The sequence below is a fragment of the Diabrotica virgifera genome, chromosome 9, assembly GCF_917563875.1.
Source record: "Diabrotica virgifera virgifera chromosome 9, PGI_DIABVI_V3a".
Lineage (NCBI taxonomy): Eukaryota > Metazoa > Arthropoda > Insecta > Coleoptera > Chrysomelidae > Diabrotica > Diabrotica virgifera.
Genome location: NC_065451.1, coordinates 180063841 through 180084987, shown reverse-complemented (window position 1 = coordinate 180084987; position 21147 = coordinate 180063841). Strand labels below are relative to the sequence as shown.

General features: G+C 33.6%; 1 protein-coding gene across 7 annotated transcripts in view; it reads right to left on the bottom strand.

The window, feature by feature from the left end:
* Positions 1-21147, bottom strand: part of LOC126892158 (phospholipid-transporting ATPase ABCA3-like) — a 296181-nt gene that overhangs the window by 93158 nt on the left and 181876 nt on the right. For all 7 annotated transcript variants that reach the window (XM_050661624.1, XM_050661627.1, XM_050661621.1 and 4 more), the window contains 7 exons: positions 20370-20549; positions 19315-19524; positions 15213-15422; positions 9935-10330; positions 9151-9368; positions 8253-8410; positions 7301-7395 (listed from right to left, as the gene is read on the bottom strand). In XM_050661624.1, coding sequence (XP_050517581.1) covers positions 7301-7395; positions 8253-8410; positions 9151-9368; positions 9935-10330; positions 15213-15422; positions 19315-19524; positions 20370-20549 — 1467 coding nt within the window. The remainder of the gene's footprint in view (positions 1-7300; positions 7396-8252; positions 8411-9150; positions 9369-9934; positions 10331-15212; positions 15423-19314; positions 19525-20369; positions 20550-21147) is intronic.

Below are 21147 nucleotides of genomic sequence, written 5' to 3'. Positions count from 1 at the left end.
CAGCATTTTATGTACACTGACATTTAGTATAAAAAAAGTTAATATGTTATCACGTTCTTGCGACATTTAGTATAGAAAAAGTTAGTATGTTATCACGTTCTTGTAAACTTAACCAATGCCGGGATGGCGACGGCGAAACGGCCGACGGCGAACTGGCTCGACGGCGAAACGGCCGACGGCGAAGTGGCTCGACGGCGAAACGGCGACGGCGAAACGTCCCAGTCCGTGTTTGCGTAACTTGGAACCTATTGATAACTTTTTTAATATCAGTTTTACGAAAAAAAGTTATTCTTTATAAAATACTCTGCATCAAATATAGCATAAGATGCAACCATCAAATATCCAATTTTGTTAATTTTGTACGAGGTATGTCAAAAAATATGAATTTCACTCAGGAGTAAAGTAGCTTTATATTTCACAATATCGAAAATGTTTATAAAGAAAAGTTATTTGGAAATAAAAACTATGTTTCAATATGTAATTATATCCTTCTAATCGAAAATTCGTTTTTTTTTAAATATTCTTTCTAATACATTTTAATTTTTAATATCATTGTGAAAATTATTTGTTTATCTTTTTTTTTTAAGAATGAAATTCCATATTTGTTTGATTGGATTCTACTTGTTTTTCATTTAAATATCCGCCATTTTAGATCCTCCATTTTGAAATTTAAATTTTTAATCTTTAATTCAGATTCAACAACCTGTTAAAAATAAAGACAATAAATGTTTTAGAAAAATGTTCTTTCTTATGGTTTTATTTCATTATAATGTTAACATTTAAGTTAGGCTTATCAAAGCTCTCAAAAATAAATATATGTAGAAATAAATACATTTTGTAAAGAAATTATGATTTTACAACTATTTTTTAAGTTATCCGCCATTTTGGATCTGCCATTTTATAATTTAAATTATCCAGATTTGATTCAGGTTCAGCAACCTCTCAAAAATATCCACATATATGTAAACAAACTCGTTTTATAAAAAAAATCGGATTTTACAACTACTTTTTAAGGATTTTTAGGAAAAAAGCCGCCATTTTGAATCCGCCATTTTGAATTTGCAAATTGTAATGTCAGATTCGGGTTCAGCATAATCAAAACTAGAATAAAAACATTTTTTATCAAAATAAAATGTTGAATTCACCCATATTCTTAACATTATTTATACAAAAAAACAATTAATAAACAATTAGCGGCGAAATTTGTGAGTAGAACTTTTTACTTTAACATATTTATAAACTAACAAAAAAACTTTTAGAAAAATATAACCTTGTTTGATTTTTTCCGAAACATTGTATCTTTTCGTTCTAATTGCACTCCCCTATCATAAATCTTCTAGTTATAATACAAAAAGAGATATGGTAGGTGAAAATAGTTTGTTTTTTGGTACATTCTTAAATTGATGTACTCAACTTGAAATAACAGAGAAACGGTCAACTTTAGGTTTATAATACTACTAATACCTTTTGTAGTGCTTGTAAAAACCTTTAATTAAAATGAGCTATATAATAGGTCCATTACATTAAAACTAAGCGAGATATGATGCAAACAAAATTGATAACTAAAGTAATTTTAACCCAGATCCACCAAAATGTAAATGCATCGTCTTCCTTCTACAATACCTTTTATTATAGTGTCAATATATGCGTTCTATGGTCAGAAAGTTGGACGGCTTTAAAAGAATGGATTTTGAAAAAAAAAAGATCAAGTTATAGAGCGCATTTTTAGATTTTCTTAAAAATCTTCTTTTTCTCCATGTTACTTGAAAATGATAAGAGATACAGTAAGGAAAAATGAAAAGGAAATTTGAAGCCCTACGAGAAAGCCTACATTTTTCTGTAATATATTTTTTTCATATATCTTATCTTTTTCGAGTTACATGGAGGAAAAGGAAGATTTTTAAGAAAATTTAAAAATGCGCTGTATAATTTAATCTTATTTTTTCAAAAACCGTTCATTTTAATTCAGTCCAACTTTTTGTACATAGAAATAACACTATAGTAACAAATATTGTACAGTGAAACCTCTATTATCCGTCTCTCTATTAACCGTCACCTCTGCTAACCGTCAGGGTCCATACATAAGTTATATTGTATCCATAAGTAAAAATTTAGTCATCAATTTATTTTGTTTGAGCATTGTGATAAGCCAAACGAAATTCGTTGAAATGTACACGTGCAGTTATGCCGCAACCGCATTTTTTTATGTAAATAATTTTTGTTCTTATTCAGGGCTCTGCATTAAATTTCAATTTAAATAGGTAATGATAATAATGATACCCTGCTTTTAGAGTTCCATTTTTAGAATCTCAAGCCGAAAATAAAAACACACAGCACAGTAATTATTAGTCAATATCTGTGTGTCACCATAATTCAGTGTGTCATCATAATTCAGTGTGTCACCATAATAGGTACCATGATTTTTATTTTTATTTTTTTTGTATGTGCTGTTAACCGTCTTTTCGATTATCTGTCATACCCTTGATCCGGTGCCCTGACGGATAATCGAGGTTCCACTGTAGAAGCAAAACGATGTATTTAAGTTCTGGTGGATGAGGGGTTAAATATACATTTCTTCGTAAAATACATTAGTCATCAATTTTTTGCAGAATATCTCGCTTAGTTTACATGTAATCGACATTTAGTATTGCTCATTTTAAAGGCCTTTTCAAGCCCTACAAAAGTTATTAGTATCAATAAACACTTAAAATCGACAATTTCTCTGTTATTTTAAGTGGAATATACCGATTTGAGTATGCAGCAAAAAACAATCTCTTCTTACCTACCATACCCCTCTTTGTATTTTAACTAGAAGATTCATGAAGGAACCAATCTCTTTGTTTTGTTATAACCTACACAAATATTTTATAAAGTTTTTTTGTTAGATGCATAGTGTTTAAGGTATTCGCAAAAATTCGTCCGAAAAGGTGTAATTTTTCAATGAAAATGGCTAATTTTCAACCACTAATAACTCAAAAAGTATTGAGTTTTCAAAAAAAATTTTAGAACATCTTTTGCTTAAAATTAGGTTCTCTAGCCTCTTCCGTAGCTATTTTAACCAAAACATTTTTCACCCCCCGAGAACCACCCCCAAGATAAAAGCGCACATCGGCATTGGGTAGACTTTGTTTCTTGTGCTATTCCCTACTTACTGTGAAAATATCAAGTAAATCGATGTAGTAGGATGGAATTCAAAGCCAAATACCCTCATTGACTGCCCTAATTTACGATTCACTCAATTTTTGGGAAACCGCAGAAAAATTTTTTTCAAACCAAGTTCTTGGGATTTAAATAACCTACAATTTCATATTTAAACATATTTTCGCATCTCTGATGCTAATCTTTCTATTCTGAAGAAAATGGCATTTTTTACCAAACTACAAAAATTCGTTATTCGCTTTTAACTCCAGTTTTTTTTTAAACTAATCACTGTAAGTCAGTCAAACTTCTAGAATCTATTACTAATACATAAATAAAGAAGTATGAAAAAGGTCAATGACTAAAAACACCGCTAACTTACATTATTAAGCTTCCAATTGGATTTCTCCCTTTTTTTTTTCAAAAAAAATATTGATTTTTTAACCGTAACCTTTTTATTTTTTATTCTAGAAATATTGGTAAAAAATAATTTTGTAGGTCTCTACAAGATCTATAAGGCTATTAATATTAATTATTTTTAAAATCCTAAGTCGCAAAAAGAGGTGACTGTAAAAGGGTTGTGGTTTTTGCATGTTATTACAAGTTTTAATTGTCAATATCTCACTCAGTTTTTGCCATAAAAAATTTTGCTAACCCCATTCTTGGGAATTAAATAAGCTACAATTTTAGATTTACATATTTTTTCGTATCTTTGATGCTAATCTTTCCATTCTGAAGAAAAGGGCATTTTTTACCAAACTACAAAAATTCGTTATTCCCTTTTAACTCCATTTTTTTTAAACTAATCATTCTAAGCCGCTCAAATCTCTAGAACCTGTTAACAATACATAAATATAGAAGACCAAATAAGGTCAATGACTAATTTTAATTAAGGTGGTAAGTAGGGGGAAGTTTCCGATAACTTTTTCGCTGAAAAAAATAGGGACTGGCATTATTTTCATAATAAGTCACTTAATTTTTGAGCTAGAGACTTTTTTTATTTCTGTAGATAGATATTTTTAATTACTTTAAATTAGTTTGAACAAGTTATCTTCGAAAAATACACAGTTTTTCCGTCTTTTAGTTTGAAACTACAATATTTAGCATTTGACGAAGAAGAGCTAACATATAATAAAGTATACTAGCTCGATTTCTATTGGTCTTAAAGAAAATAAAAAAAAACTATTTTGTTTATTTTTTCCAAAGGTACATTTTTTTCAAGCAAAGTTGTTTTGATAAAACGCAAACTTTTTGGGTTATTAGCAGAAAACTGATTAAAAACATTGATTTTTTCGATATAAAACTAACACTTTCAATAGCGAATAAATCGAAAACTAGTAATTTTATCAAAAAAATGTATTGAACCTTTTTTTGCTTAGAATGAAGGTTTTTACCAAGTTTTGCAGTCAAAATAAAATAAAAAATTTCCACCCCCGAGATGGGGTGGCAACCATCTCCATGGTAGAAGCGCCTTTCGGCCTCATACAGATTTTGTTCCTTGGACTATCTACTACTTATTCTCAAATTTTCAAGCAAATCGATGTATTCTGTAAAAATTGCGAGGTTTTGTCCTATTAGTCCAGGAACTGAAGCTTTTCACCTCGCAATTTTTACAGAATGGATCGATTTGCTTGAAAATTTGAAAACAAGTAGTGGATAGTCCAAGGATTAAAATCTATATGATGCCGAAAGGCGCTTTTACTATGGGGGTGGTTGCCACCCCATTCCGGGGGTGGAAATTTTTTATTATATTTTGACCGCAAAAGTTGATAAAAACATCCGTTCTAAGCAAAAAATGTTCTATACATTTTGTTGATAAAATGAATAGTTTTCGATTTATTCGCTATCGAAAGTGTTAGTTTTATATCGAAAAAATAAGTGGTTTTCAACAATATACTAATTTACGATTCACTCAATTTTTGCCGTAGAAAAAATTTTTTCAAACCAATTTCTTGGGAATTTAATAACCTGCAATTTCATATTTAAACATTTTTTCGTATCTCTGATGCTAATCTTTCTATTGTGAAGAAATCGACATTTTTACCAAACTACAAAAATTCGTTATTCGCTTTTAACTCCAGTTTTTTAAAAACTAATCTTTCTAAGCCAGTCAAACTTCTAGAATCTATTAATAATACATAAATAAAGAAGAATGAATAAGGCCAATGACTAAAAACATCGCTAACTTACATTATTATGCTTCCAATTGGATTTCTCCTTTTTTTTTTCAAAAAAATATATTGATTTTTTAACCGTAACTTTTCTATTTTTTATCCCAGAAGGTTTGTCAAAAAAGAATTTTGTAGGTTTTGATAAGGTCTATAAGCCTATTAATATTAATTATTTTTAAAATCCTCAGTGGCAAAAAGAGGTGACTTTGAAAGGGTTGGTAAAGGTGGTTTTTGCATGTTATTACAAGTTTTAATTATCAACAGCTCACTCAATTTTTGCAGTAGTAAGAATATTTGCAAACCATTCTTTTTAGAATTAAATAAGCTAAAATTTAATATTTAAACATTTTTTCGTATCTCTGATGCTAATCTTTCTATTCTGAATAAAAAGCCATTTTTATCCAAACTACAAAAATTCGTTATTCGTTTCTAACTCCATTTTTTTAAAAACTAATCATTCTAAGACGGTCACACTTCTAGAACCTATTATTAATATAAAAATAAAGAAGACCAAATAAGGTTAATGACAAATTTTAATTAGGGTGGTGATTAGGAGGTTGCTTCGGATCACTTTTTCGCTGAAAAAAGTAGGGACTAACATTCTTTTCAATATACGTCACTAAATTTTTGTGCTAATGACTTTGTTTTTATTTCTGGAGATAGATATTTTAAAATGCTTTAAATTAGTTTGAACAAATTATCCTCGAAAAATGCATAGTTTTCCCGTCTTTTGACGTTGAAACTACAGTATTTAGCATTTGAAGAAGAAGAGCTAACATTTAATAATGTATAGCTCGATTACTATTAGTCTTAAAAAAACTAAAAAAACGGTTTTGTTTATTGTTTCAAAAGGTACATTTTTGTTAAGAAAAGTTGTTTTGATAAAACGAAAACTTTTGAAGTTATTAGCCGAAAACTTATTAACAACATTGATTTTTTCGATATAAAACTAACAACTTCGATAGCAAATAAATCGAAAACTATTAATTTTATCAAAAAAATGTATAGAACTTTTTTTGCTTAGAATGCATGTTTTTACTAACTTTTGTGGTTAAAATATAATAAAAAATTTCCACCCCCAAGATGGGGTGACAACCACCCCCATGGTAAAAGCGCCTTTCAGCATTATATAGATTTTGATCATTGGACTATCTACTACTTATTCTCAAATTTTCAAGCAAATCGATCCATTCTGTAAAAATTGCGAGGTTTCGTCCTATTTTAAGCTTCATTACTTGGACTATATTTTAAGATTCATTACTTGGACTATAAGGTTAAAGCAAGTTGGTTATATGTACTTACAGGTTGGGATGCTAGCTGAGCCACCAAACAAATATTAGGGTAAAAACCCTTTAAATATTATAGAGTTGCATTAAAGGTGCATACTTAAATAAAATCCATCCTGTGGAGTTTTTACCGTAATATTTCTTTGGTGGCTCAGCTAGTATCCAACCTATGACGCCATTTCAACATCCCTGCTTCGTCAGACATTCGAGCTGATACAAATTCAAACACGAAACGACCAACGAATGTCTTCCGCTTATTTTCCACTTCAAGCGGTTAGCGTATAAAGATGTAATCTACTTTGATGACCATAAACGACTTTGCAGACAATTTAATAATATTGTTCGTCCGCTATAACTTTTCCCATGCAACACGATTCATTTTCAAACAAATTAAGTAAGAAGATAAAGTGAAACGTACGCCGATGTATGTAGTATATAGTATACAGTACACAAAATGTAGATACACATCGACGTTCGTTTCACTTTATGTTTTGACTTAATTTGTTTGAAAAATGGACACATGGGAAAAGTTATTGCGAACAAATAATATCTGAGAGTACAGGATGTTCCTCATGTAGAGAAAGTTCCTAGTGACAGTCTAAATCCAAATATGAATAGAACAAAACATAGAACAGGGACAGATTATTCAAATGATCAATTAACTCAATTCCACGGTTTTAATGAGTAAAAAAAGTCAAAAGTTACCTAAATCAGCAGAAGTGAGTATAGGATTTTTTTCTTTTTTGTCCTTTTTCTGTTTTTCATTGTAAATTTCTTCTTGTCCATGGTCTGCACCAACTCTAAAACGTAATATAATTGTAATTGTAAAAAGTAGATTATTTGAAAAATTCTTTCCAAATAACTAATTTAAAAAAATGTAGAAAGAGAAATATTCGTTTAACCTACAGAAGGCTTTCTTATTACATTGCAAAATTTAAGAACTTCGGTACTTTTCTTTAGGGTATGTACCGGAACCAGTGCCGTACCGGGGGCCTCGATTTTTGACCCTTCGCTTCGTTTCATTATCGAACGTATTCGATTCGTATCTGTTTAGTATACGAAGCGAAGGGTCAAAAATCGAGGCCCGGACGCGTGAAGACCAATAGTGAGAGCATGCAAAATGGAATTCTATTTTAGTGACGTCACGTTGCCTAGCAGCGGTCGATTCTTGCATTTTGAAATTCGATTTTGTGACGTCAGCAAAATAGAATTCTGTTTGGCGTGCTAAGGGCCCAGTATGCGTTTGGCCGCTGATAGAATAAGTTTCACAAAATTACAACATGTCGTAAGTGGCAATATTGTGAATGTTATGTTTGTATTTAATTGTAAATTAATTTTGTAGTATGTTCCTGATGAAGTTGAAAACATAAAAACAACAATCAACGAAATATCGAACTTCGGAAATACATGAAATTATAATTTCAACCGCAGACCGCATTCCCGATATTTTAACAATATTATTTCACAAATTGTACACTACCCATTTATACGTTTTGTTAATCTCGTACACTGTTTGGGATGTCTATGGGTAATAGGCAAATTTACCAGAGAATTCTGATTTATAATACGGGAATGTAACATATTTTTTTTCTTTTACTGACTTCTAACTTACCAACAATCTTACTGATGCTTAGATAGCAAAAGAAGATTAACTTACTTCATGAAAACTTCTTCCATAGTGGTTAAAGAAATACCATAGCTCCTGATTCCAAGTTCATTTGATTCTTGTTCTATTTGTTTTAACATTGCTTCGAATACAGGAGCATTATTTTCAGATAACAAGTAAGTTAGTTCACTTCCAACATTGCTATGGATCTGAAAAAAAAAATTAAAACATTAAAATTGTAGGTATTCTCCTATAAGCTTACGCAGTCTTGGCGCTAGGGTATAAGATACCCGCCTGGGTATCACCATACAATTAGTATATTGTATAACACCAGCAGAAAAAAAGCTCATTTGGGCGCCTCCAAAACAGGGGCGGCCGCTTGCATTGCATCCCTTACAGGTCCGGTATGATCAGCCCTTAGCTTAAGAATAGTTTAAGATACTAATCACAATGTTTTTCGATACCTTCTAATACTACTGATCACTACAAGAAGCCCATTTTTGCTGCTATGAACATCTTCTATCCCTTTCATTAAAGTGGATATACCTTTTTCATTTAAATCCATACCTTTGTCGTAGAGAAACTCCAACAGCAAAAGGAAGATTCAAAATTCAAGCTCTTCTAGGTAACCCTAAAACCAGGTGGCTTAACCACATAAAGGGAATGCCTCATTACACAGGATATCCAAAGTAACCTTCAGTAGAAGGCCTCCCCATTCGTCCTGTTCCTGTAATGGGGAGGGATGGTGCTATACCTTGAAAATCAGATAGGTAGGTGGGTCCTACTTTTCTGTCGAAATACACATGTCTCCCGAAGCTGGGATTGTAGGAGTATTTGTGTGTGAGGTAAATTTAAAACTTTGAAATTTCATGATCATAAAATTCAAATTTTCGATACCTCCAGCCTTCAAACCCTGACTACCACTTACGTTTTCTATTAAACGTCTTACCTCTATCTCTGGTATAAACTTCTTCAGCAGTTCTGTAACTTTATGTGGATTGCAAGTTTTCGCTTTATCCATAATAAGACTGTATCCCGCACCGTACTTCTTCTTCAAGAAGAAGCTGGATCCACAGCATTGTAATTCTCCACCAGCCATGATTGCTATTCTATCTCCTAAAAGATCAGCTTCGTCCATAAAATGTGTACTGAGCAATATTGTTCGACCTACAATAATAAATTAAAACGTCAAATAATTTAGATTAATGAGTATGTAATTGGTCAAATGAAACATCGCTGGATAGAGACTAGGTGAGGAGACAAGAGAAAGTTTTAAAATATGACGTATAAATCGTTTTTTAGTAAATTATCCCAAATTTTGTCATATGCAAATGATGTGGACCTAGTTGCCGATACAACATGCAAGCTAGAAGAGTACAACATATATATTTGGTGATAAAGACGTCATATCTCTTACAAAAATAGGAAGACGAAGATGGGCAGGACATCTAGCAAGATTACAGCAGAACAGCCTTCCTGGAAGAATCCTTATGTCACAACCTGTGGAAAGTAGAAATAGCGCTAGGCCAAAACTCAGATGGAAGGATGGTGTAGATGAGGATGGTAGAGAAATAGGCGCAGCAAACTGGTAAAAGTCGTCAATGGATAGAACTTACTGGCGCATACACTTGGGAAAGTCGAGGCTCTTTGATAGGAAGATAGCACCATTGAAGATGATGAATATTTATGTGTGGAAGGAAGGAACAATAATTGAAGCTGATTTTTTTACTTACCCTCTTTTTGTTTCTGTAATAATTCCCACAACACTCGTCTCGCTGATGGATCCATTCCAGCAGTAGGTTCGTCCAACATAACAACCTTCGAATTTCCACACAAGGCCATTCCAACACAAAGTTTTCTTTTCATTCCCCCTGATAGAGTACTGGATTTCTCCTTCCTCTTTGGCTCCAGATCAAGCAGCTTGACGTATTTATCTATTTCTGCTGTTATTTTGCTTTTAGACAAACCTTTGAGTTTGCTGAAGAAGTACAAGTGCTCTTCGACGGTGAGCTCGTCGAAAATGATGTTGTGTTGTGGACAAAGGCCCAAGCTATTCCTGACTCCTGCGATGTCTAACCGGATATCATGACCATTGATTTTTGCTGTGCCGTTTGTTGGGCTTATCATTCCTGTAAATTTCAGTTAACATAAATCACATTTAAGAATTTTACTTCAATAAAATTAAAAATAATATTAAAATTTAAGTTTTATTGAGACACAGTTTCACCATATGAATGGTGAACCATATGAATGCTGAGGCAAAGAAGGCTAGGGGTGTTCTATGAATTGTATGTCACTTCCTGCCTTCTCAGCGTGGCAAAAATTTCAACGAAAACTTGGTTCCACATACTGTATTAGGAGTAAATTTATAGAAATAAACATTTTGTTTTAGAACAAAAACTAGAGACGTCTTATATTTCAATTCATTCAGAGAGTGTCACAAACACCCTAACGGGTTACAAAATCCTAAGCTATCCTTAGAGAGTGTATATATGACTCTTGTAATGTTACAAACATCACATCTTTGATATATTTTTTTAAATAATTATTTTACTTTATTTTCTTCAATATTTCATATAATTATCTTCTGTATATGTTTTAACTTGCCTTTTCGTTAAAAACTTGTTTGGCGCCCGTTCTATAGGCAACCCTCTTTTCTAAATCATCAACTGAACATATTGAACGTACCCCGTATATCCTTACTCTCTAGATATCTGTCTTTCAATATGGAACATGCCTGCTACTTCATACGTACTTGGTCGTCATTTCAAATGTCTTTTTCAATGACAGTGACACTTCATCCCTACCCGCTGACACAAATTGAAAATGAAAGGGAAGAATTAATTTATTTAAAGAGATGAGCTTTAGATAAGGCCTCATTTTGTTCCAAATCAAATCTTCTCTTGGGGTAAGAAAATTATCATATTTTAATTACATTTCTACATCTAACAGTCTTTCTAATATTTTTTATACCTAACCTCCAATCTTCTAAAAGCATGTGTTCTAATATTTTAGTTTTAAATATATCTTTTTAACTTTCATATATATGCATGTGAGTAATCAAATTATTTCACTATTCCCCTCATCTTAATTGCATTTAATTTACCCCTTGCCATCTGCTACTTTTTGAATACTTTTTGGCAAGGGTACCTTTTCTTCTTGATGTCAAAACTTATACACGTTTTGTATTATAGTTTTTGGGAATAAATCAACCTTTCTCCCTTCGGGAGCCTCAAGCCGTCAACATCACCGGTGATGCTACTTATAAGGCGAAGACAACATGACCTCTAGATAGACTGCAACGACTACCATCTCCAGCTACAGGGGCCTAGGGCCGAATCCCAGGTCTACAAAAAGTCTACAGCAGTACCATTCGGTATCAAGAAGTTACCAGCGAACCAGATACCAAAAGCCATAAGTATAATCCAGAATTGTTAGTTTTTGGCAAGAATTTGAATATATTTGGTAATGCATTTAATAAGTCACATTTTTATTATTATATCTATTATTATTTTATTATATCTCTTATTAGTATGATAAAATTGATCCAAATAATGACATAACTCAGACATCCAAAGTGAAAGTTATCCTCGAACACCAAATTGTTGTATATGCTCCACATAATGTTCAGTAAAAAGTTACATCATTTTGAGCGTCCGGTTTGGGGGGAGATGGGAGAGAAGTCGGTAAATTAGTAGTTTTTTACGTTTTTCGTCAATAGTTCTAAAACTATGCTTTAGCGTAACCAATGTTCTATACAGAAATGTTCTACATAAAATTAAAAACAAAAAAGGTACTATACATAATTGTTATAAAATCAACGGTTCTAGAGTTACGGAGGGTGAAAAGTGGAGGTTTTCGATACTTTTTATATTATTTGCACAATTGATGATGATTTTGGGTGGTGAGGTTGACGTTTCTTCAAGGGTTTATCACTAACATACCATCGGCCACTGAAATAACAAATTTTATTTACAAAAAAATTTCTTTCATCAGTAATAATCATGTAGGTCTGGATCCCGAGTATGAAAAAAAAGTTGATTAATAGCAAGCTGAAAATTTGTTAATAGCTTAAGGTTGTCTAGTCGGATAAACTTTGATATATGGGAACACTGGAACCGGGGCAGTTAATTATGGAACAGGTTAAAAATTTGGAACGGTCACACCACGAAAACGGCATATTTATTTTGTCCTACAGAACAGACTTAAACTCTCCGAACAGAGATTAAACTCTTATGCAAAAATCAGACTGCTATTTATCACCTGTCATAATTCCTGTCATTTGACATATTCTACATGTTCCACTCATTAAAACGCCCATTTGGTAATAAATAGCAGTCTGATTTTTGCATGAGAGTTTAATCTCTGTTCGAAGAGTTTAAGTCTGTTCTGTCGGACAAAATACATGTGCCGTTTTCGTGGTCTGACCGTTCCAAATTTGTAACCTGTTCCACAATTAAAACTTCCGCTGTTCCAGTGTTGCCATATATCAAAGTTTGTCCGACTAGACACCCTTAAGCTATTAACAAATTTTCAGCTTGCTATTAATTAACTTTTTTTTCATACGCGGATCCAGATCTATTATAAATTGCTCAAAAAATATAAAAAGTATCGAAAACCTCCACTTTCACCCTCCGTAACTCTGGAACCGTTGATTTTATAACAATTATGTGTTGGACCTTTTTTGTTTTAAATTTTATGTAGAAAATTTGAGTCTTCTTCTTCTTAACGTGCCCTATCAAGTCCCATTGACGTTGGCGATTAACATGGCGAAACTGTCTATGTCTCGAGCTATTCTAAATAGGTGTTCTGCTTTCTTTATTCCTGTCCACTCCCGGATATTCTTCAACCAAGAGGCCTGCTTTCTACGAATTCCTCTGCGTCCTTCGATTTTACCCATTATAATAAGTTGAAGAATATTATACCGGTCTCCCCTTACTACGTGTCCAAAATAGGCCATCTTTCTATATTTGATATTATCAAGCAGCTCGCGGGTAGCATTTGCTCTCTTAAGGACTGGCACATTGCCCACATTTGTCAGCATAGCCGTCCATGGTATTTTCAGTATACGTCTGTGCAGCCACATTTCAAAGGCCTCCAAACGGTTAATGGTGGATATTTTTAATGGCCATGCTTCGACACCATACAAGAGAACTGACCAAATGTAGCATTTAATCATGCGCTTTCGAAGTTGAAGTTGCAAGGTATCATTACAGAAGAATGACCTCATTTTTAAAAATGTCGTGCGGGCTATCTCGATTCTACATTTTATCTATTTATCTGGATCTAGTTGTTCAGTAATATGGCAACCAAAATATTTAAAACTGGGTACTCTTTGAATTATATGACCATCAACATATAACCGTGAATCTTGATGGGCCAAACGGCTAAATACCATGTATTTTGTTTTTTAACAGTTTATATTTAGGCCAAACTCTCTTCCAACTGTGTCAATGGCATTTAAAAGGTGTTGTAATCCATTTATATCATCACTTAAAATAACTGTATCGTCTGCATATCTGATTGTATTTATCAGAATTCCATTAACTTTCACACCCCATTCCAAATTATGCAGTGCTTCCTTAAATATTCTATCTGAATATAAATTGAATAACAGTGGGGACAGTATACAACCCTGTCTGACACCTCTTTGTATTTTGCATATTTCTGTTGATTTTCGATTTACGCAAGCTGTCGCTGTTTGACGCCAGTATAATTTTTCTATGATTGAGTATAGAAAATTTGAGTATAGAACATAATTTACGCTTAAGCATAATTTTAGAAATATTGATGGAAAACCTAAAACAACTACTAATTTACCGATTTCTCCCCCATCTTCCCCCCAAACCGGACGCTCAAATTGGTGTAACTTTTTACTGAACAATATGTGGACCATACAGAACAATTTTGTGTTGGAGAAAAACTTTTACTTTGGATGTCTGGGTTAGGCCTTTTTTGGACCAATTATAATATACTATCTCCGTAACTTTGGAACCGTTCATTTTAGAAGGATTATGCATAGAGCCTTTTTTATTTAAAATTTTATGTAGAATATTTTTGTATAGAAGAATGTTCGTGCTAAACTGCACAGTTTCACAAATATTGACGAAAAACGTAAAAAACTACGAATTTACCGATTTCTCTCCCCTCTACCCCCCAAACCCGACGCTCAAAATGGTGTGACTTTTTTCTGAACATTATGTGTACCATATAGAACAATTTGGTGTTGGAGGATAACTTTCACTTTGGATGTCTGGGTTTGGGTCTAGTTATACCATACTATACTATTTATCTTTTTCATTTTATATTATTTTTATTCAAAATATAATATATATTTTTCGAGTTCATTATCTAAGATTAGGACAAGACGAACACATACCCTGAGAGACTGCGCTAAGCTAAGGGTAGACGGTAGCTATCTTAGTTGGTTGAGATATTATTTTCGAATAGTATTTCAATTAACTGGGGCAGTCTATTGTCTTTTTCCGTTTCACTCTATCTGAATGAATTAAAACAAATCCGACTGCTAGTACCGAATTACAACAAAATAACACGATACGGGTACCATGGCGGCATCTGCTTACAACAATCGAAAGTTTTATTTTAATAAAATTAAATAGAATATTAAAATAAAACTGTTTTTCATTCAGACCAAGTTTCTAGTAACGCCAGAATCTTGGTCGTCAGAACATTAAAGATCAATCAGCTTAATTTGACTATTTGTAAGAAGAGCTGTGTCATTTGCCAGTCGTAAGTTGTTTATTTTATGGTCATTAATTGAGATGCCGTTTACTCATTTTGTAATACTTGGTCGAAATTAGTTACTAAATGGATTTTATTTAATTTTCAAAAATACTTCAAAATCACAATAACTGGCGCCCAACTTGGTAGGAATTCAAACTGAGGAATTTTTAGTTCAGAAGAGTACATATTTTTTTTAAATGAAATCTTTGGAAATAATTGAAAACAAAATATACTCGTGAATAGGCAAATTAAATATGTAAGAATTACCTGTTAACATGGACATCGTCGTAGTTTTTCCAGCTCCGTTGTGACCCAACAAAACTGTGATTTGATTTTCAAACATATTTAAGCTTAGATTCCGTACAGCCGTTTTCTTGCCAAAAGCTTTTTTCAGATTGAATATCTGAATCCCAGGTCTAAGGTTTGGTTCGGTTTCAAAGAATTCATTTGCTGAATGATCATTATAGTTATTATAATCTAAAAAAAAATCAAATGTTGAATGGGTTTCATATGCGCGTTCATTTTGAATGAAGTAAAAAACAGACATACTCGCATTCATTTATTGTTAAATCCCGACGACCGGTTTAGAGAGAGAGAGAGAGAGAGAGAGAGAGAGAGAGAGAGGGAGAGAGAGAGAGAGAGAGAAAGAGAGCGAGAGAGATTGCCTAGGTTTTTACCAAAAGTGACCTAAAGTAGAACCTAAAGTCGATATTTGAACTCTTCGTGTAACTTTGCGTTGATTAATATACAACTTCTCTAATTTTAAGTCACTTTTACTAAACTTTCGGTCATAACTGTTTAAACGGAAATGATTTCAAAACCGGAACTAAAGACTCAAGCTTGACTTTTCAATACGCTTCGATTCATATGCCACGTATTACTATTTCTGCGACTATAATATGGCACTTTCGGTTAGAACTTTTTAACCGGAACTGATAAAAGTTAAAAGTATACAGTTATACTCATCTTGCTAATAGACAAGGCGAAAACGGCGAGTTCGTTGGAAAAAATATTCCCATGAGATTTTGTTTCCTAATCACAGATGTGAGACATCCCAGAATAAGGTTCAAGAAGTCTCCCAGGCGAAAAGTGGTCCAAATTTTTTTCATCCAAATTTCAAAAATCAATGTTTTCGGCCCGGACAATTTTTTTTTAAATATTTCGGACCATTCGGTTGTATTTTTCTCTAAAGTTGATCGCGTTCGAGTTATAAGCAATTCAAAATTTGAAAAACGCGAAAATGGCCATTTTTAAGACTTAATAACTCAGTTAAAAATTATTATTATGAAAGTCAGAAAGTGACTAAATCAAATTTAAAGCCCCCCCTACCTACATGATCCTGAAGAAATTTGTGTCATTAATTTATTACTAACCTGTTATTTTTAATTATTAAAAATGCGCGGTAACATCGTATTGACGCAGCTGTAAATGTGAGTGCGAGTGAGATGCGCCATTGGACTGCCTGAATGGCATCTCTTTCGCGCTCATATTTCAATATTACTTAAAAATAACAGCTTAGTAATCAAATAATAACAAAAATTTCTTCAGGATCTTGTAAGGGGGCTTTAGACTTTGATTTAGTCACTTTCTGACTTTATACTAATAACTTTTGACCGAGTTATTAAGCCTTGAAAATCGCCATTTTTCGATTTTTTCAATTTTAAAATGCTTTTACCTCGAAAACATTCAACTTTAGAGAAAAATTACAAGAAAACTTTTTTTATCCAGAATGGTCCAAGAAACCTAAGAAAATTGTCCGAATCGAAAATATTAATTTTTTGCAATTTGATAAAAAAAATTGTTAAAAAAAATTTGGACCACTTTTCGCGTGGGCGACTTCTTGAATCTTATTCTGTAATGTCTCACGAATGTGATTATATAAAAAAATCTCATGGAAATATTTTCTCCAAAGAACCCGCCGTTTTCGTTTTGCCTATAAGGCACGTTGAATATTATATCGCTTATACTATTTCGGTGACTTTAAAACGGTATTTACGGTTGCAACTCTAGAACCAGATGTCCGAGGTCAAATTTCTCGTCTTTAATACCTACCTTTGTTTATAGGCTCTTCGTAGACTTCAGATACGCCTTTGACTGTATAGAAATAAATTGTTTATTGAAATGAAAAATCAAGATATACCAGCAAAGTTAATCAGATTAACAAGCATGGCTAGGGCTGGAACTTGAGCTAGCCATAGAACAAGAAGGTAACGGCAGAGGAAGGTAGTACAAAATCAATAGCAATAGAAACAGAATTGCGAACAGAGCGAAGGAAGTACGGAAAAGAGGTCTAGAAATTAACGAAGGAAAAACAAAATATCTACTCTGTTCTTGAAGAGGAGATAACACGACAGAAAGAAATCAGGATAGAAAACTACACTTTTGAAAGAATTCAACAATTTAAATATTTGGGAGTAATAGTGAATGACCAAAATAAGAGAAGTGAAGAAGTAACGGAGCGAATACCAACAGGCAACAAAACATACTGGAGATATCATAGGTTAATGAAGGACAAAAACTTCCAGAAATACAAAACTGAAAATATACAGATTTGTAATCACAGCAGTAGTTTCGTACGCAACTGAAACAAAATGCCTCACAAAAAACGATGAAGACAGATGGCTAATATTCGAGAGGAAATTCTTCAGGACCCGATAAGAATTGACAACTGAGAAATGAGAAGAAGAATGACCCATGAACTCAGAGACATAATGAAGGAGACTGAGAGGGCTGGGACACATAGAGAAAAGAAAAAACGACCTACTGATTAAGAAGGTCACCAGATGGAAACTAGACACTGAAAGACCAAGGGGAAGACTCACAAAGATATGGGAGGACCAGGTCATGAGGGATATCAAAATTCTGAAAGTGAGAACCTTTAGGGAACTATGCAGAAATCCAAAATAGTGGAAGAAAATTGTAACGAAAGCCAAGTCATACAACAAACTTTAAGGAATGCGGAGAGATTCACCGTAATAAACGAATCAGAGAGCTCTAAGTAGGGAGAGAGTAATTGATAGACGGATACGTGAAGAAACCGAAATATCCGATAATCAATTTGGTTTTTATGCAGGGCAGATCAACAACAGATGCAATTTTCATTGTAAGGCAACTAATGGAAAAATACAGGAATAAAGAGACCAACGCTCACATGGTATTCATTGATCTTGAGAAAGCATATGATAGAGTTCCTCGAGAGATTCTGTGGTGGGCACTCAATAAGATAGTAGTCCCTGGCGAATATGTAAAGATTGTGAGAGATATTTATGAGGGAGTAACGACTAATGTTAGGACAGGTGTGGGAGAGACTGATAAATTTCAGGTGAACGTAGGACTGCACCAAGGCTTGGTGCTTAGTCCTTATTTATTCTCATTAGTTTTGGACCAGATAAGAGCGAAACTATAGGGTAGCATTCCATGGTGCCTAATGTATGCTGATGATGTAGGGTTAATAGGAAATAGTGAAAGAGACTTAGAACAAAAACTGGAACAGTGGAGATAAGTCTGGAGGAAAAAGGTTTAAAACTTAGTAGGACATAAACAGAGTGTTTGGAATGTTTATTTAAAGATGGAGTTACTACAAATAAAATGGTATTTTTGGATGGTGAAATGATTGTAAAAAGCAATAGTTTTAAGTACCTAGGATCGGTACCTATTACAGAGTAACGGAGAAATAGATGGAGATGCATGCAGTAGAATTAGGGCTGGATGAATAAAGTGGAAAGAAGCGAGTGATGTGTTGTGTGACAGAAAAATTCCAATGAAGCTGAAGGGAAAATTCTATAAAATAGCCATAAGACCGGCTGTGATGTACGGAACTGAATGTTGGGCAGTGAAAAAGAAAGAGGAACAACGAATGCATGTGGCGGAAATGAGAATGCTTAGATGGATGAGTGGAGTGACAAAGAAGGATAAAATTAGAAATGAGTATATTAGGGGAAGTCTAGATGTGGCAGCAATTGATGCCAAAATGAGAGAGCATAGGTTAAGTTGGTTTGGTCATGTTCAACGTCGAGACGTTAGTCACCCAATACGAAGAATAGCTGAAGTGCACTCCTGGAAGGAGTAGGAGAGGAAGACCAAAGAAGACCTTGGGGGAGACGATAGGACAGGACATATTGGTAAAGGGGATTAACATCGATATGACCCAAGATAGAATTGTGTGGAGAAATGCAATTAGGGAAGCCGACCCCGCATAGGGATAAGACAAAGAGAAGAGAGAGAGAGAGAGAGAGAGAGAGAGAGAAAGAGAGCTCTAAGAGCCGCAAATATTCCATCCGGAATAAAAAGCCTTAATGATGAAGGCTTCAGAGATATCTGTTTAACCTAGATATAAAAAATCTTATTTGAACTTTGACTATTTAATCACCTGATACAGCTCCTTTTCCACACCAGTATTTCTTTGTGAATGGGAAGTACCATTTTTCAGCTACTCCATATTCTCCTGGAAATACTGCCTCTATGTAGAGAGCAATTAATAGGTAGATTATTGTGTTTATTATGATCATTATCCATATTAATCCCAGGCTCAAGGTGTCATCTGGGGTGTTTGGTTTAAACAGAGTGCTCCAGGTCACACCTAAAATTAAAAAGGGTGTATAAATTGGAAAAAAATTAGAAAAGGTATTATTATTTTAAGGTTTAATTATTTTTAACAATGTCATTGAAACTCCTTTTCAAGACCTACCTTACCTAAGGCAAAAGACGTAGATATTGTTACTTAGCATTACAGTGGAACCTCGAAAACTCGGATTAATCGGGACCGCGACCGATCCGGGTTATCGAAAATCCGGGTTAGCCGGAGAGCATGGTAAAAATTAATAAAATACGGTATACTTATAGATAAAGTCCCTTATAAGCAAAATAATATGAAATATATATGCACAGTTACCTATATAGTTGTATAGAGTTTAGTATAGACAATAAAGAGTATTATTCATTTCTAGATAAAAAAACTCAGTCAGTTTGGTTGTGTCAATTTCGTCTGGTCTGCCATCGGAATGATGTTATGTAATTTAAGGACAGTGACTCTTTCATTGTTTAAAAGACCATTGTTTAAAAAACAATTTTTTAAAAGACAGTTGAAAATAAATAAAGGAATAACAGGTGCCTGTTGTTTGCGATAATGAACGTCGCTCTGCCGCCGCCTTGTGCATGAGTCATTTTTACTATCATAGTATAGTTCAAATTACACAGATACCCATTATCTCTCAAATATTATATTATGATTGAAGGGAAGTTTCATCAATGAAATTCGATATTTTTGACATTCCAGAAACGGCTGCAGATAAAATGTTTTAACATAATATGTAAGTACATACATTTTTATTCTTGAAATGTTTGTCCGATGAAAATCGGTCCGGGTTAGCCGGACTTCCGGGTTATCGGGGGCCGACTTATCGAGGTTCCACTGTAGTTACTTACCATCTCCAGTTCCTTCATACATAAGTACAACTTGAAATCCAAAAGCCATAGCAGTATTTGGCAACAAACTTGTTAATAGCTTAGTAGATAATGCAAGATCAGTGTAGTTATTCTGCATGAAGAGATAAGGAGCATAAGATATGAACCATGCCAAACCTGCCATAGTTGCTGCAGTATTTGCTGAAAAGAGAAAAATATACAATAATTATAACTAAATTAAAAAGTATAGTAATGCACCATTAATCAGTCAAACGCGTACACTTCTGGACATAGGCCTCCCCAGTTCTTTCCAGTGTTCTCCCATCTGCCCAGCACGTGAATTATAAATTGTAAAATTCCCTCATCTTCCTTAGTCTCAGCATCCGTATGGCTTGCAAATTGTAGAAGCCTCGGAGGTGTAACCAGAGAAGGTTCCTCTTGTTTTCAGTCTGGTGGGATGTATAGTAACATTATGTTGTTTTATATGCCATTAGAGTGAAAACTTAGTCTTTTGCCAGCAGTTGCCGCTAGGGCATCTATGCCATTTCGTTCGTTGCAATCCGGGACTGCACGCCGGGGTTTGTTTTGGTTGGATCAGAGAGAGCAGCATATGTGCCTCCTGATGAGAGACTAATAAGTTTCGAAACTACCGGTGCTTGCTGCACTCTCTGATTGGACTAGAATATGGTACGGCTGTATTTTCGTTTTGCAACGAAATTGAAAATGGCTATTCATTTTTAATCTTACTTTTGACACTGTAATGGTTAACAGTACTTCAGATCCCTGATTTATGAGTGTC